This window comes from Argopecten irradians, chromosome 1, assembly GCF_041381155.1.
Source record: "Argopecten irradians isolate NY chromosome 1, Ai_NY, whole genome shotgun sequence".
Classification (NCBI taxonomy): Eukaryota; Metazoa; Mollusca; class Bivalvia; order Pectinida; family Pectinidae; genus Argopecten; species Argopecten irradians.
Genome location: NC_091134.1, coordinates 34,915,393 through 34,934,511, shown reverse-complemented (window position 1 = coordinate 34,934,511; position 19,119 = coordinate 34,915,393). Strand labels below are relative to the sequence as shown.

The 19,119-nt window shown below is 35.4% G+C and overlaps 2 protein-coding genes across 5 annotated transcripts in view; one reads left to right on the top strand and one right to left on the bottom strand.

Moving 5' to 3' along the window:
- On the bottom strand, window positions 1-16,209 carry LOC138325479 (protein LTO1 homolog). Of its 3 annotated transcripts, none has more exons than XM_069271175.1 (6): window positions 16,086-16,209; window positions 14,052-14,157; window positions 13,463-13,533; window positions 9,561-9,675; window positions 9,050-9,199; window positions 1-127 (listed from the first exon to the last, which is right to left on the bottom strand). In XM_069271175.1, the coding sequence occupies exons 1-5, from the start codon at window positions 16,142-16,144 to the stop codon at window positions 9,128-9,130; spliced, it is 423 nt and encodes a 140-aa protein (XP_069127276.1). In that variant the 5' UTR covers window positions 16,145-16,209; the 3' UTR covers window positions 1-127; window positions 9,050-9,127. The 3 variants fall into 3 exon arrangements, with proteins under 3 accessions (XP_069127276.1, XP_069127284.1, XP_069127268.1); XM_069271183.1 differs by lacking the exon at window positions 1-127 and adding an exon at window positions 7,406-7,685 and having other exon boundaries at window positions 9,050-9,210; XM_069271167.1 differs by lacking the exon at window positions 1-127 and adding an exon at window positions 7,406-7,685.
- A 153-nt stretch (window positions 16,210-16,362) lies between these two features.
- The window catches only part of LOC138325465 (beta-1,4-N-acetylgalactosaminyltransferase bre-4-like), a 37,349-nt gene continuing 34,592 nt past the window's right edge, over window positions 16,363-19,119 (top strand). The window contains exon 1 of one of the 2 annotated variants that reach the window (XM_069271156.1): window positions 16,363-16,513. In XM_069271156.1, coding sequence (XP_069127257.1) covers window positions 16,433-16,513 — 81 coding nt within the window. In that variant the 5' untranslated portion in view covers window positions 16,363-16,432. The remainder of the gene's footprint in view (window positions 16,514-19,119) is intronic. The other variant, XM_069271148.1, reaches the window with a different exon arrangement.

Sequence of the window (19,119 nt, the reverse complement as noted above, 5' to 3'; positions counted from 1 at the left end):
GTGTCATGCTATTCATTCCACTGACAATTCCTTAGCCTTCTGAGCAATATTCCACTCAAAGAAATCCTCACTGCAGCAAATATGACATCCAAAGGGCTTGTTCTTCTCTCGGTGATCCACAAGACATCTGCAATCATGTCATAAGGATAAGTGGATTCGATATTATAGCAGAACAGTGACTGCAGTATATTGATTACACAATGATTAACTTCTTCTCTGAAGATGTACAACTTAAAAACCATACTGTAAATCAACTTTCTTTAGCATATGTTATTCACTTTCGCAAATTTCACGATCACAGCAAGTTTGTGAAAGTTTAACGGAATGAATGTATCTAAAAATAACTTGTATTGATACATACATCCATTCAATTTTTAGATTTGCACAATTTAATCTTCACAAAACTTGTTTTCAAAAAGAAATTCCAAAATTTATTAGATACATAATATAAATTGTCTCTATTCAAAAATTTTCAGCTCGGTAGCCTTTGTCTGAGAATTAATCCCAGTCTACTGATCAAATCACCATCTTGCTATCATCTTGATTTTAAAGCTTTGAAATAAGGTAAAATTTATTAGCTGTGAAATAAAGTTGGTGTAAGGTAGACTTACAGGTTTGTATTGTTATGTGGCTCTATTCCAATTATTGGGATCAATTAAAGGTCTAATTATAAGTTTCCACCTGACCATTATTCATCAAAAGAAATATCTACGGAAAGTTACTCAACATATTCTTTTGTGTTTAATTTATAAGGTATTGGCCAACATATTTTTTGTGTTTAATTTATAAGGTCTTGGCCTATCATTTATCACCACCGTTATTCATCAAAAGAAATATCTACGACAAGTTCCTCAACATATTTTTTGTGTGTTTAATTTATAAGGTCTTGGCCAATCATTTATCAAAGGGAAATAACTCTATGAAAATAAATAATTTTGTCATAATTACAAATTTTAGATGACAACTGTAGAAAATGAGACAAAATTTACAACCTTTCATCTATCTTATAAGTGACATTATTCTTGCAAATATGTCAACATAATAATAACACAAAGGTTTCTTAAAAACATTAATAACATCAGAAAATATATACGAATGGCCTAAGATGAGGTTACAACACAAAATATATGCAAGATTTTCAGCGTAATGTATGAAAACAGTGGAGGGTCATTTCGCTGTTTTGCCGTCTTGCGTAGTGATAATCAACTACCACGTGGTAATTAAGATGACGGCGGGAAACATAAGACGACCCGCGTTATGAAAAGTTACATTTTATTTATTTCAATTAAATTATTCAGAAGGTGATGATAAATGTAGTATTAATGGTAAGTTAACAACTTTTGCGACTCCACCACAAAATTATCAATCTCATTTTACATCCAAATTTTTAAATATAAAAAGCCGTTTCGGAAAGGTAGTGGGTCTTTAATAGTTTTTTTCTGTCCTTCTTTTTACTTCTACTTGCATATATTCAGACCTAGTCGTATGAATCCAAAATAGTATAAAGACTTTACATCAATATTTATGGAGTTAGAAAGGTGTATAGTCTAAAAGTCTTTTCAAATCAAGTTATGACTTACCTGTGGTCCTGCTAACAAGTCTTTTTGGTGCCCGTCTGTATATAACAGACGTTACTGGGTCTGTCCACTCTGTCCCCATCAAAATGATACCCCCTTAGTGTCTGGTTCACTCCAATTATAACTGGCATTGATACCCAGCACTGAAGTCAACTGGAAATATACTGTACATATATACATATGTATACATTATTATTCTGTTAACATAGCGATTACTAGATCTCAATGCTATTTTTTAATCAAAAAGTTTTAATAATCAAAAAGACATCTATGTGTCTCCTTCAAGGCCACGGAACAAGAATATTTTAATGTGATTTTTGTGAAGTTACAATCATCAAAAGGTGGAACTAATCAATGATCAATTATACTTTACCCATGTCGTCAGGGTTTTCTCAAAACCCTCCAATTAATGAATAACTTGTTCACAAGGGAAGCAACTCTGACGTAAACGGAACCAAACATGCCATGATGGTATACATCGATTGAACATCTACATGATTGTAAACTCCTGTACCTGTTTAAATTTGGCTCTTATCTGCTGTACAAGTTCAAACAGCTGTGGGTGTGTAGGGTTTGTCAGAGGGAATTCTTCAATCAGCTTCAACACTGTTTTGGGCTGTTTTCAGTGGCCTTCAAACAAAACATGAAATGGAAAATTTTGTATCAGTCAGCATAGTTACAGTCACCATGTAGAGTATAAAATACTTATTGTGGGGTCCTGATATGTCATATACAAATGCATGTACATGATAATACTTCATCCAATTGAACAAGAGATCCCAGAGGGATCTTGGCGCCCACCAAAGAATGATCTATATCTGACAAAGGAAAGATGGATCTTTTCTCTACTTTTTAAACTTTTTCAAACATATAAAATTTGAGACAGATCGCTTCAGTACCTTTTGTGAAATAGCGGTAACAAACTTCAACTATCAAAATCCAAGATGACTCCTTGGCGGCCATCTTGTTGATCAATCGCTCCCAAATCACAATATGCACAACTAGGGCCCTAGGGGAAACCTACATGTGAAATTTGAGAAAGATCCATTAAATACTTTCTGAGAAATAGCGATAACAAACTTTGAATATAAAAATCCAAGATGGCTGCCTGGCAGCAATTTTGTTGACCGATCGGTCCCAAATCACAATATGCACAACTAGGGCCTAGGGGAACCTACATATGAATTTTGAGACAGATCCCTTCAGTACTTTCTGAGAAATAGTGATAACAAACTTTGAATATAAAAATCCAAGATGGCTGTCTGGAGGCCCATCTTGTTAACCGATCGGTCCCAAAATGCATAATGCACAACTAGGTCCTCTAGGGGAACCTACATATGAAATTTGAGACAGATCCCTTCAGTACTATCTGAGAAATAGCCATAACAAACTTAACTATCGAAATCCAAGATGGCGGCCTGGCGGCCATTTCGTTGACCGATTGGTCCAAAAATGCAATATGCACAACAAGGGACCCTAGGGGAACCTACATATTAAATTTGAGAAAGATCCCTTCAGCACTTTTTGAGAAATGGGGATATCAAACTTTAACTATCAAAATCAAAGATGGCCGCCTCGGCCATCTTGTTTTTCCTATCAGCCTCAAAATCTGTATGGCACAAATAGGGACCAAGGGTAAAACTCCATGTGAAGTTTGAACAAAATCCCTTCAGATAGTTCTCAAGAAATATCGATAACAAACTTCAACTGCCAAAATCAAAGATGGCTGCCTGGCGGCCATCTTGTTTTTTCCGATCAGCCGCAAAATCTGTATGGCACAACTAGGGACCAAGTGTACCCTCCATGTGAAGTTTGAACAAAATTCCTTCAGGTATTTCAAAGATAGGCCATGGCGGCCAATATCGATAACCCCCAACAAAACTTTCAACTGCCAAAATCAAAGATGGGCTGCATGGCGGCCATCTTGTTTTTTATCCGATCAGCCTCAAAATCTGTATGGCACAACTAGGACCAAGGGTAACCTCCATGTGAAGTTTTGAACAAAATCCCTTTAGTAGTTCTCAAGAAATATCGATAAACAAACTTCAACTGCCAAAATCAAAGATGGCTGCCTGGCGGCAATCTTGTTTTTCCAATCAGCCTCAAAATCTGTATGACACAATCTAGGGACCAAGGTAACCTCCATAGTGAAGTTTGAACAAAATCCCTTCAGTAGTTCTCAAGAAATATCGATAACAAACTTCAACTGCCAAAATCAAAGATGTCGGCCTGGCGGCCATCCTTGTTTTTCCAATCAGCCTCAAAATCTGTATGGCACAACTAGGGACCAAGGGTAACCTCCATGTGAAAGTTTGAACAAAATCCCTTCAGTAAGTTCTCAAGAAATATCGATAACAAACTTCAACTGCCAAAATCAAAGATGGCTGCCTGGCGGCCATCTTGTTTTTCCGATCAGCCTCAAAATCTGTATGGCACAAATATGGACCAAGGGGACCCTCCATGTGAAGTTTGATCAAAATCCCTGCAGCAGTTTTTAAGAAATAGTGATAACAAGCATTGTTTACGGACGGACAACAGACGACGGACCACGGACCACGGACGCAGGGCGATTTGAATAGCCCACCATCTGATGATGGTGGGCTAAAAAGGCCACCAAATATAAAAATAAGGGGCCGCGGTGGCCGAGTGGTTAAGATGTACCAACATATTACCACATGCCCTCCACCTCTGGGTCGCGAGTTCAAATCCGATGTGGGTGCAGTTGCCAGGTACTGACCGCTGTCGGTGGTTTTTCTCCGGGTACTCCGGCTTTCCTCCACCTAACAAACCTGGCACGTCCTTAAATGACCCTGGCTGTTAATAGGACGCTAAACTACTCAAACAGCAAATATATGTGTTGTCGTGGTTGTGTATATTGTACACCTGAATACACAATATTTTTGTTCAAATTTTCTTCAATGCAAGTTTGTGCTGTCATTAGTACATATATGCTTTGCAATAAGGTAAAGGTAAGTATATGTGTATGTAATGTAATGGATTTTGTAGTAAATATATATATATATTATATATACATACATAAAATGAACAAAAATCTTCTAACAGTCAAGATCATAAACTTATAATTAGAACAAAGAGGCCCATGGCCTTAACGGTCGACTTGAGTTCGAATATAGAATGAAACAAAGATATACAAACACTACATACTGGCACTTGAAGTCAGTCAGGGATTTGAAAGATTTGGCTTTTTTTTTAATTAAAAGAGCTTTAATTTTGCTTCCATCAAACCTGAGAACTCAAAAGAATTTTTTTTTTTTTGAAATTTTAGTCATTTTGACCTTATTTGGCCCCGCCCCTCTGGTCTCCCAGGGGTCAGCAAGGACTGATATGGAACTATATCAGGCAAAGAATTATAATCATTTTTACCTCATTTCCTATGAAAATTGAGCAAATAATGTTCATAAAATGTGTTTTTCCTACATTATATAAACTAAGAAAACTTGACCCCTCCCCACGGGGGGTAACATGAGACCTTGGGTGATAAAATTCACAATTTAACAAAACACCTTAAGACCTTTCCATCTGGTATTTGATTCTACCAATCCCAGAATTTAGAGAAGATTTTTGAAGTTTTAGCCTTTTGATGATCCTTTGGCCCCACTCCTCTGCCCCCCAGGGGGTCAACCAGGACCAATATGCATATGATGTTTAAATGCTATCCTAGGCTAATAATTGTAACCAAGTTTGACTCGTTTTACTCTGAAAATGAGCAAAAAAGTGCCCAAAAATGTGCTTTCCCTATATAAACTATAGATAAACGATATTAAAAATAACGCTTGAACAGCATTCTCCTCAATCAGGACAACTGTGGGTATTTAAAATAAAAGACAACCGTGTAGGTGGATCAATTGCAACATTATCATTGTAGAGAAACAACGAACGACCTTCAGAACTGGAAAAGAATCTCAACCAAATGTTTTAGGTCAGGGAGATCTACATGACGTTTGGGTTTAATCACAGGGACCAGGCATAAATTTCTATCTAACATTATTTACATAATATAATATAGATATATTATATACAAAAGAAAATAAAGACAATAACGACTGATCACAATTATATATATATATACACACACACATGTATATATCATATTCATTTTAATATTCATGAAGAGCCATCAGGATATGGCAAAGTACTAGAGGAAGGTCGTTGATATTCTATTTTTATATATTCAACTCTACATGTACACTAGCCCGAGATACTCTGGCCCTGACACCAGACTTAGACATGATGACAGATACATATATGTAGATGTCTGGTTTAGGACATCTATCTGTCATAATGTATAAGTCTGGTGTTATGGCCAGAGTATTTCGGGCTACACCAGACATCTATCTGTCCTAATGTCTAAGACTGGTGTCAGGGCCAGGGTATCTCAGGCTACACCAGACATCTATCTGTCATAATGTATAAGTCTAGTGTTATGGCCAGAGTATTTCGGGCTACACCAGACATCTATCTGTCATAATGTATAAGTCTAGTGTTATGGCCAGAGTATTTCGGGCTACACCAGACATCTATCTGTCCTAATGTCTAAGTCTGGTGTCAGGGCCAGAGTATCTCAGGCTACACCAGACATCTATCTGTCATAATGTCTAAGCCTGGTGTCAGGGCCAGAGTATCTCGGGCTAGATTACAGTACATGTACACGTACTTTTTTCTCGATATATTACTGCGTCGCGACCAGTTACCGTGACTTTTTCGAGGTTTTTTAACGATTTTGTCAAAACTAGCGCACAGAAGGCGTTGACAATCGACATGAATTATCTTTAATCCAAGATACTTCAGTAACAATAGTCGTTATTTAATTTTGATAACATAGATTTTCATCGGAAGCCATTTATTTTCACCGCTAACTGGTACAGTTGGCGATACTGACAGTTACCAGTTACCGTGATTTCAAAATAGAAAGGAAATGCACTTTTAAAAACCTGCTTATTGCATCAAAACTTAGTTTGTGTTTCATTAGACCAACATCTATTTGATATCTTTTAGTGGAATAATATACTCAACAACATTATAGTATATAAATATTGTTGGGTTAGAAATCTGCGACAGGTCCCTAGGTCCCTGTGGGTTTGATACACTAAATAGATATACATTATATGTAGAAACCACTTAGAAGACGCTGAAATAATGATATAAACATGTTGCTTGACGACAAGACAGAAAATGTATGCATAATACTATACATACGCTTCATACAATTCATTGAATATTAATTGTAAGAAACAGATTGATAAACAGGTGCATATGGAAAGACAATAATTCTTCATTGTATGCATCAATATGTTGTTTGGTCTGAATTATAAACGACAAACACTACATTGTTTCCATAATCTTTATTGCACTGGTCCTTGTAGTTTTCATATATATTCTCCCACCATACCACATACTATAATTGTCTCTTGTCCATACATTGTCATTCCAAGTGGCATACTGGTATTTCACATCCAAGAACTAAGCCATATAAGGTATCTATTGAGTTTCCAAACTACACGTAAACTGTTATTATCTTTCTGTGGAATTGTATTAAAATTCAAATTCCATCAAAAGAAGAGCAAAGAGGCCACCATTGCTGACTAGCCAGGGCCACCATTGCTGACTAGAGACACGGGACTGGACCTATCACCTGTACATGTGTAGAACTCAATCCTAGTGTCATGTGACTTTCCATCTACATTTACATGTGACACTACACTGACACTGACCACTTCTCAGTAACACATTTCGATGGAAAAGACCGTGTTATGCAGTCAAAATATAATACTAATGTACTATAATATGAGTAATGGAAAATTGAACTTAATTTATCTGATATATATACAAATTTTAATGTTCTCTTAGACTGAATTGTCCCTTTAAAGTTTCTCTTTTTTATTATGGAATTGGACATCTCTTCATTCTTCTTATAATTGAAATCCTGACTATGAAATTTTAAAATTGGAGGTCAAATCAAGATGCCATGGTATTCATTCCACTGACAATTCCTTAGCCTTCTGAGCAACATTCCACTCAAAGAAATCCTCACTGCAGCAAATATGACATCCAAAGGGCTTGTTCTTCTCTCGGTGATCAACAAGACATCTGCAATCATGTCATAAGGATAAGTGGATTGGATATTATAGCAGAACAGTGACTGCAGTATATTGATTACACAATGATTAACTTCTTCTATGAGGATGTACAACTTAAAAACCATACTGTAAATCAACTTTCTTTAGCATATGATTCACTGTCGTAAATTTCACGATCACAGCAAGTTTGTGAAAGTTTAACGGAATGAATGTATCTAAAAATAACTTGTATTGATACATACATCCATTCAATTTTTAAATTTGCACAATTTAATCTTCACAAACTTGTTTTCAAAAAGAAATTCCAAAATTTATTATATACATAATATAAACTGTCTCTATTCAAAAATTTTCAGCTCGGTAGCCTTTGTCTGAGAAATGAATCCCAGCTGTCTACTGATCAAATCACCATCTTGCTATCATCTTGATTTTAAAGCTTTGAAATAAGGTAAAATTTATTAGCTGTGAAATAAAGTTGGTGTAAGATAGACTACAGGTTTGTATTGTTATGTGGCTTTATTCCAATTATTGCAATCAATTAAAGGTCTAATTATAAGTTTCCCTGACCATTATTCATCAAAAGAAATATCTACGGCAAGTTACTCAACATATTGACCGTTATTCATCAAAAGAAATATCTACGGCAAGTTCCTCAACATATTTTTTTGTGTTTAATTTATAAGGTCTTGGCCAATCATTTATCAAAGGGAAATAACTCTATCAAAATAAATAATTTGTCATAATTACAAATTTTAGATGACAACTGTAGAAAATGAGACATAATTTACAACATTTCATCTATCTTATAAGTGACATTATTCTTGCAAATATGTCAACATAATAATAACACAAAGGTTTCTTAAAAACATTAATAACATCAGAAAATATATACGGATGGCCTAAGATGAGGTTACAACACAAAATATATGCAAGATTTTCAGCGTAATATATGAAAACAGTGGAGGGTCATTTCGCTGTTTTGCCGTCTTGCGTAGTGATAATCAACTACCACGCGGTAATTAAGATGACGGCGAGAAACATAAGACGACCCGCGTTATGAAAAGTTACATTTTATTTATTTCAATTAAATTATTCAGAAGGTGATGATAAATGTAGTATTAATGGTAAGTTAACAACTTTTGCGACTCCACAAAATTATCAATCTCATTTTACATCCCAATTTTAAACATAAAAAGCCGTTTCGGAAAGGTAGTGGGTCTTTAATAGTTTTTTCTGTCCTTCTTTTTACTTCTACTTGCATATATTCAGACCTAGTCGTATGAATCCAAAATAGTATAAAGACTTTACATCAATATTTATGGAGTTAGAAAAGTGTATAGTCTAAAAGTCTTTTCAAATCAAGTTATGACTTACCTGTGGTCCTGCTAACAAGCCTTTTTGGTGCCTGTCTGTATATAACAGACTTTACTGGGTCTGTCCACTCTGTTCCCATCAAAATGATACCCCCTTAGTGTCTGGTTCACTCCAATTATAACTGGCATTGATACCCAGCACTGAAGTCAACTGGAAATATACTGTTCATATATACATATGTATACATTATGATTCTGTTAACATAGCGATTACTAGATCTCAATGTTATTTTTTAATCAAAAAGATTTAATAATCAAAAAAACATCTATGTGTCTCCTTCAAGGTCACGGAAAAGGAATATTTTAATGTGATTTTTGTGAAGTTACAATCATTAAAAGGTGGGACTAATCGATGATCAATTATACTTTACCCATGTCGTCATGGTTTTCTCAAAACCCTCCAATTAATGAATAACTTGTTCACAAGGGAAGCAACTCTGACGTAAACAGAACCAAACATGCCATGATGGTATACATCAATTGAACATCTACATAATTGTAAACTCATGTACCTGTTTAAATTTGGCTCTTATCTGCTGTACAAGTTCAAACAGCTGTGGGTGTGTAGGGTTTGTCAGAGGGAATTCTTCAATCAGCTTCAGCACTGTTTGGGCTGTTTTCAGTGGCCTTCAAACAAAACATGAAATGGAAAATTTTGTATCAGTCAGCATAGTTACAGTCACCATGTAGAGTATAAAATACTTATTGTGGGGTCTTGATATGTCATATACAAATGCATGCACATGATAATACTTCATCCAATTGAACAAGAGATCCCAGAGGGATCTTGGCGCCCACCAAAGAATGATCTATATCTGACAAAGGAAAGATGGATCTTTTCTCTACTTTTTAAACTTTTTCAAACTTATAAAATTTGAGACAGATCGCTTCAGTACCTTTTGAGAAATAGCGGTAACAAACTTCAACTATCAAAATCCAAGATGACTCCTTGGCGGCCATCTTGTTGATCAATCGGTCCCAAATCACAATATGCACAACTAGGGCCCTAGGGGAACCTACATGTGAAATTTGAGAAAGATCCATTCAATACTTTCTGAGAAATAGCGATAACAAACTTTGAATATAAAAATCCAAGATGGCTGCCTGGCAGCAATTTTGTTGACCGATCGGTCCCAAATCACAATATGCACAACTAGGGCCCTAGGGGAACCTACATATGAATTTTGAGACAGATCCCTTCAGTACTTTCTGAGAAATAGCGATAACAAACTTTGAATAACAAAATCCAAGATGGCTGTCTGGCGGCCATCTTGTTAACCGATCGGTCCCAAAATGCATAATGCACAACTAGGTCCCTAGGGGAACCTACATATGAAATTTGAGACAGATCCCTTCAGTACTATCTGAGAAATAGCCATAACAAACTTTAACTATCGAAATCCAAGATGGCGGCCTGGCGGCCATTTCGTTGACCGATTGGTCCAAAAATGCAATATGCACAACAAGGGACCTAGGGGAACCTACATATTAAATTTGAGAAAGATCCCTTCATCACTTTTTGAGAAATGGGGATATCAAACCTTAACTATCAAAATCCAAGATGGGTCTTGTTTTTCCTATCAGCCTCAAAATCTGTATGGCACAAAACTAGGGACCAAGGGCAACCTCCATGTGAAGTTTGAACAAAATCCCTTTAGTAGTTCTCAAGAAATATCGATAACAAACTTCAACTGCCAAAATCAAAAGATGTCTGCCTGGCGGCCATCTTGTTTTTCCGATCAGCCTCAAAATCTGTATGGCACAACTAGGGACCAAGGGTAACCTCCATGTAAAGTTTGAACAAAATCCCTTCAGTAGTTCTCAAAAAATATCGATAACAAACTTCAACTGCCAAAATCAAAGATGGCTGCCTGGCGGCCATCTTGTTTTTCCAATCAGCCTCAAAATCTGTATGGCACAACTAGGGACCAAGTGTACCCTCTATGTGAAGTTTGAACAAAATCCCTTCAGTAGTTCTCAAGAAATATTGATAACAAACTTCAACTGCCAAAATTAAAGATGGCTGCCTGGCGGCCATCTTGTTTTTCCGATCAGCCTCAAAATCTGTATGGCACAAATATGGACCAAGGGGACCCTCCATGTGAAGTTTGAACAAAATCCCTGCAGTAGTTTTTAAGAAATAGTGATAACAAGCATTGTTTACGGACGGACGACGGACGACGGACCACGGACGCAGGGCGATTTGAATAGCCCACCATCTGATGATGGTGGGCTAAAAAGGCCACCAAATATAAAATAAGGGGCCGTGGTGGCCGAGTGGTTAAGATGTACCAACATATCACCACATGCCCTCCACCTCTGGAACGCGAGTTCAAATCCGATGTGGGGCAGTTGCCAGGTACTGACCGCTGGTCTGTGGTTTTTCTCCGGGTACTCCGGCTTTCCTCCACCAACAAACCTGGCACGTCCTTAAATGACCCTGGCTGTTAATAGGACGCTAAACTTATCAAACACCAAATATATGTGTTGTCGTGGTTGTGTATATGTACACCTGAATACACAATATTTTTGTTCAAATTTCCTTCAATGCAAGTTTGTGCTGTCATTAGTACATATATGCTTTGCAATAAGGTAAAGGTAAAGGTAAGTATATGTGTATGTAATGTAATGATTTGTAGTAAATATATATATATATTATATATACATACATAAAATAACAAAAATCTTCTAACAGTTAAGATCATAAACTTATAATTAGAACAAGAGGTCCATGGGCCTTAACGGTCACTTGAGTTCGAATATAGAATGAAACAAAGATATACAAACACTACATACTGGCACTTGAAGTCAGTCAGGGATTTTAAAGATTTGGCTTTTTAATCTATAAAGAGCTTTTGCTTCCATCAAACCTGAGAACTCAGAAGAAGATTTTTTGAAATTTTAGTCATTTTGACCTTATTTGGCCCCGCCCCTCTGGTCTCCCAGGGGTCAGCAAGGACTGATATGGATGTTAAAATGCTATATCTCAGGCTAATAATTATAATCAAGTTTTACTCATTTCCTATGAAAATTGAGCAAATAATGTTCATAAATGTGTTTTTCCTATGTAAACTAAAGTAAAATTGACCCCCTCCCCAGAGGGATATGTGATACCCCGGGGTCATATAATTCACAACTTTTATAAAACCTTAAGACCTTTCCATCTATAAAAAGTATTTGATTCTACCATTTCCAGAATTTTAGAAAAATATTTTTTTAAGTTTAGCCTGTTTGCCCGAAGGGGGTCGGCCTGGACCAATATAGTTATGACGTTAAAATACTATCTCAGGCTAATAATTCTAACCAAGTTTGACTCATTTCCTATTTGAATTGAGCAAAAAAATGCTCATAAATCTTTTTTCCCCATATAAACTATAGTAAACTTGACCCCCTCCCCAAAGTATTTGATTCTACCATTTCCAGGATTTCAGAAGAAGATTTTTGAAGTTTTAGCCTATTTGACCCCTTTTTGACCCTACCCCTAAAGCCCCTGGGGGTCAGTCATGGAAAATTTGTTCAATGGCTATCTCATACTGATAATTCTGACAACATTTGATTCATTTCCTATAACAAATGACCACATAATGTTCAAAAATGTGTTTTCTCTATATATATAAACTACAGTAAACTTAACCCCCTCCCAAGGAGATAACGAGAGACCCCAGGGTCACAAAATTCACAATTTTTGTAAAGGACCTTTAGGCCTTTAAATCTATGAAGAGTATAGATGTTAGATAGCCTATTTGACCCATTTTGACCTCACCCCTAAGGCCCCTTGGGGTCAGCCATGGAAAATTTGTTCAATGGCTATCTCATTCTGATAATTCTGACAATGACCAAATAATGTTCAAAAATGTGTTTTCTTTATATAAACTATTGTAACCTTAACCCCTCCCCAGGGGATAAGGAGAGACCTCAGGGTCATATTTATAATTCACAATTTTTGTAAAAGACCTTTAGGCTTCCTATCTATGTACTATGTAGAGTATTTTAACCCCCTCCCAGAGGATAACAAGAGACCCCAGGTTCATATATAATTCTCAATTTTTGTAAAAGACCTTTAAGGCCTTTCTATCTATAAAGAGTATACGATTCTACCACATCTGTGAGCGCAGAAGAAGATTTTTGAAATTTTAGTCAATTCTACCCCTTTTGGCCCCTCCCACAGCCCCCTGGGGGATGGGGACCATATAATTCACAATTTTGATTGGCCTTATGCCTTAGAAAGTTTTTGCAAAATTTCACTGAGTTTGCCTCAGCAGTTTTGGAGAAGAAGTCGAAAATGTAAGACACATGACGCACGACGATGGACAAAAGGTGATTAGAATTAAAGGTCGTCTCAAGTCCTAAAAATGTGATATTACATAATACCTATGAAACATTATCAGTAGTTTGAACTGTGAAGCTTACTTACCTTTGCTTGCCTTCAGGGGAATCATTCAATTTCTGCAATATTTTTTGGCAGAATCCAACATAAAATCCCAGCTACAATAAAATTAATAAAGGAGTAAAGAATAAATGTAAATGTAAGGCAAAATAAACGCATATATACATGCATGTACATTGTAGGTTATGTGACTACCCTAGAGAACAGTTTTTCCTATAGCGTAACTGGTGTTTACTTAAAGGTTTTGACCCAAAGAGTAAACAGTTGAGCCAATATTATATATATACATTGACTTGTCACTACCACCATTATAGATGTCTGATGATAGGTTATGTGCCAACCATATACACTGTGTAACACATACATATTTGATTCTATTTGGATGCTGTATGATACGCTCCAATACAAGATCTAACAGCTCTCCATTAGGAATCACCTAAGCATAACATCTGGTCTAGAATCAGAACATCACCGTTTCTACTTCGAAGAAAATTGACACACCAAAGTTTTTATAGGCAACATGTAACAATGTTGTTTGGCTAACCATACTTGGGGTCGTGCTGTGGTAAGTTATTAAGATTTTAATTAGATTAATTGTACAGTGACTTATAATTACCTCAGATCCAATACCTGCCCCTTTCTCCCATCCTAACTGATACCCATCTTCCAAACCAGTCTTCTCTCCAATCTTTTGTCCAGCAGCGAAGCCTTGACTCTGAGATCTATATACAAATATATATATATACTGTATGCATGAATTAAAAGTTATTTATCAACAAGCATTGGTCTTTTTTGTTTTGATTTTTTTTACTTTAGATAAATAGTATAAAGTGATGAATATGTATTTATATGATCAACAAAATGAAAGAAAATCTAAAACACATATGTTGACTGATTGAATTTTGTTTGAAAGGACTAGATATGGTAATGGCTCTTTTTGGCCCCTCAATCTACCAAATTTCAAATAGAGTATTTAGAAATTAAGTTGCTGCGTTTGAAATATTGAATACGCCCCAGATAAAAACTTACCGGTAATGATATTTTTGTTAACAGAAAGTATGTTTTTGCTATATAACCATGGTAACTTTGCATAAATTATGCAAATTTGAAAATTTGTTCAATTTTTGCATATTTTTTGATAGGTTTTTCTTTTAAAAGCAATAGAGTACAAACTTTATATTCTAAGGGAATTACAAGACACGAAGAATACACCATTTTGAGAAATATAAAGTTTGTTCTAGAATGTGCTCTATGTTAACTAGATAAAAAACTGCATAAAAAGGCCAATTTTGATGAAATTTTCACATTTTGCATAACTTATCTACAATAAAAATGGTTGCCATGGCAACTAGAACTGCTATATTACCTAATAACACTATGAAATATGTCAGGTATGTATGTAGTTAATATTTGAAATGCAAGATTAACATCTTAAAATAACAGACTTTGAAAAATAGCGAATTTGGGGGCCACCAAAGACCCTTACCATGCCAACGTTTGACTTAAAAATCATGGCCAAATACTTTTGTCAAATAAAATGTCAAAATTTGGTTAATCCTTTGATGTAATGATCGAAATGTTGCAAATATGTTGTGTATGTTTGTTTAAACACAGCTAAAAAAAGTTGAACAGCAAGTGCAATGCAGTGCACTAGTATATAGCTATGAATGTTGGCCCTAATGGCAATGACGTTTAAAGGGATGCAACTAGAGCTTTCACATTTCGAGATGAAAGAGAGCGTAGTAATTTCATCAAATAAAGTTCGGTTTATTACAGTAATATAGTGCCGTTTTCGACAAATTTCGTTTATTCGGAACAACCGGTTCGACCGTTTGTAAAAATCATTATTTCAAGTATAAATCCTGACGGACCTCCAGTTTATGATACAGACCTGTGAGGGCTTTGTGGAAGCTCGTCTGAAAACAATATAAAATCACCAAGTCCATCTTTAATTGATAAACGAACAACTAGGTTCAATCAGTCAAACCGTATAATCGAAAACGGCCTAGCATTGTTACGGCCATACATGTTTTAAGTAAGAAATAAAAGATGGAATTAATGCTGACTAAAGATTGACACCTAATGTATAATTTCTACATGTATTTGTTTGATATGATCTTAGTGAAATAATGGGACTAATTCACATTCCACGTGATACCCGATAAGGTTTGTGCGGGACTAGTATCTCCAGTGGTGATGGAGCGTAACTTGGTCTCTGTAATCTTCCCGCTGAAATGACGTTATCCCACGATAACGTCATTCCATCACCAATAGAAACTATAGTCCCGCACAAAAGTTATCGGGTATCACGTGGTACGTGAATGAGTCCCATTAAAAGGTAGAATATATTTAGCTATAAATAATAAATTCCTGCTATGAATGTTAGGCCTAACAGCAATGACGCTCAAAGGGAAGCAAATTGTTTGACAGAGTACGGATGACTTCGGTAGAGGCAGGTGTACCTCTTCCAAGCAAGCCGTTGGTTCCCTTATCCTTTTATTATGAGACTTTAATTTTCTCACAACCAACGCACGTTACAAGTCCCTGTGTCCGTCAGTGAGTCAGTCGACTCAACTTTCGAAACAAAAATGTGAATAGTCTATTGAAAGCAAGCCTAATAGAACGAAAGATATATATACTGAGTTCAAACCTTTCTTCAGACATAAAAATGTCATGGAAAATGTCATCATTTTCTTCTTGCCCCTCCATGACCTAGCGTTACAGTAAACAACTCTCGTTCGTTGCAAGCTTGTCATTGACAACGACTAATCGTCGTTCACTAAAATGTATCACTTTCTTTATCACCATTAGTGACAATTATAAGAGATGATTGAATATTTTTTTTTTATATTTAGAGAATTTGAAAATGTTGTTGTGAGTTCATTTTTACCGTTGTATTATATGAAAATACAGGAGAAAATTCAAGCGTTAATGAGACACAGATTTCAATTTCGTGTGGCCTAAGCGACATCCGTCTCTTTTCAAGAAACAACAATCATGAGCGAAGCGGAGAACACCGATAAACCGGGATCACATGTGGCTTCAAAACAATCAAAGGAAACACTTGATGTCGACAAGGTAAATATTTGCAAACAATTTGAGTGGGAAAAGCGTACTGTAGCTCATAAGAATAATTTTCGCTCTATGTCAAGAGACTCGAGCCACAGAGTGCGAACGGGGGGCGGGGGGGGGGGGGGGGGGGTTCTACACAGACTAAAATGACGCTACCCAAATTGGAACACCTTTTGAAGATAATTGTAAAAAAATTCTTACTTGTGTTTGAATCTAGATTTTTTTCTTAATATCCACAAATAGATGCTTTTATTTTTGATTTCATGACTTGTTTACTTGTCAGTAGTGCACAGTTATATTTAGAGTTTGGAAGCCCGGTCCAGCCCTGTGTTTCAGCAAGTTTGAGTACCCAAAATGGAACACCTCCTCAATAAAGTTTGATTAAAACTGCCCATACAAGATAAAAAAATGTTTGAATTCAGCAATCGTTTTTCTTATTTTAAAATATATGGTGTGCTTAGGGTTGTCGAACGATGTCGTTTCCAAAAGTTTTTCAAAATTTCATTATTTTCATTTTTAAATTCTGATAAAGAGCAACTGGAAACAAAATGACATATGAAAATTGTCACAGATATTCATCAGCATCTTAGTTTTTGTTCAGGACAGTTATCGTTAGTTTAGATTGTAAACTGAAAATTCTGTATCACATATTTTAAAAGTGTTCCATTTTGGGTAGCGTTCCGTATCGTTTTGCTGTACAAATATATGTATTGCTAGTCCTGTTAATATTGGTCGCTTAAGATTACAGCGAAACGTAAAACATATGTAATAACTCAAATGACGTTACATCTGTCTTAAACGCTTATTGAAGTTATCTTAAAGGCACACTATACGTAACGTTTCATTTTTTGTGTGTGACTTTGTGCCATTGCTTATAATTTGATTCAGATAACTCACTCAGGTACTATAGCTAATTAGGCATAGATTTCCATAATTTTACTTACTTTTACAATAAAACATATTGACTTGTGGCGCAGTGATGGAAAAATAACCTCAAAAATCTAACCTGTGGAGATGAGTGTAACATATGAAATTAAATTATATAAAAGAGGAAATATAACATCAATAGTTTCTTATTACTTATACCATTTGAGAAATGTTTTATATGTTTAATTAATTTTAACAAAATGGGCTAATAAATAGTAATAAAAGAATTTGTGCCGTCCAGTAAAGTCAACATACATAATGTATATGTAGTAAACATGGCTTTTAAAATCACTAAGATATATTATAAACACAACATATACATTTATTACAAATCACTTTATTAATTCATATTTTGTTTATAAATCATACTTTGAGTTACTTTGCAATTTAGATTATAACCAAGAAACTAATTATTCTAAATATGAAATGTGTTTGCAGAGAATGAAAGTTGGCGGCGGAAACTATGCGCTGGCACCAGAAACATATACTGTACAATATGCACATATGTTTCTGGTAGAATTGAATGTCACAAACATCTAAAATGTACCTACATCTACATGTATACATAGAAAATGTACAAATATACATACATACATACATACAAAGTAGGCTTACTCAATAACGCTACATGTACTTTGTAGTATCTCATTTAATATAAATATACCGTAAGTATATTTTTTTTAGTGCAAGTGTACTCGCTTTATTATTTTTATTGTTGGATGTAGAGTCTGTGTACATCCGCTATATACGCAGATTCCAGCTGCTCACGCGATACTGGGAGTCGGTGTATTACACTGTTTAAAGTCCCATTATGCTTTCACCAAACTTGGCTAAAATATACATGAACATCCCTTATGAAAGGTTCTTCATTTGGTTTCTTTCCAATGAAGATTATTACGCAATAATCAATTAGCAAAGAATTCTTAAAATAGAACGGGTTGATTTGCATAGTTAAAAATACCTCGTGTATACGTATATGTTCGATACCCGGATATAGTAAACAAAACAAGCATGGCCGAGACAGAGGGCAGTTTTGAGGAAACGGTGAGCAATACAATGTTCTATAATTGTTTTAGTATATGATACATTAGATTTCACAGATTATAAATGTGTCCTGTCAAAGGTTACATATAGTTTATATAAAGCTTAATACAAAAATACGTATAATCGAAAAATAGTGGATGTAAATAGTGAAATGCACACATGGGGCACCATATGGGGTATTTTATCGTACAAATATAAACACGTGGCCGTGTCAATTTTGGTGATGATCGGTTGATTTTCTTTCCTCTCGTGTAATAATTTGAGATAAATACAGTATTAATCCAAAACTATAAATAGAAAAATAAATACCATGATACTACTAATCTATTCATAATTTGAGAGTAAAGAGAGTACAGTATATCTAAATACTTAATTAGAACATACAGAATGTACGTAAAGAGGTGGACTAATAGCTCAATTACTATATACATGTATTATAACTTATACATGTACATATAGATGAAGGGGCTATATACCATGCAATACCTGTCGAGATTTCATTTCTGTATAATTAATTGATTAAATGTTTCTAGATTACGTTTCGTGTATTTATAAAAGGATAATTATACATTTCATCAGAGTATGCGTGTATATACATCAAGTAGTGATTACCAGGTGCATGAGTCTTAATTATCGTATGG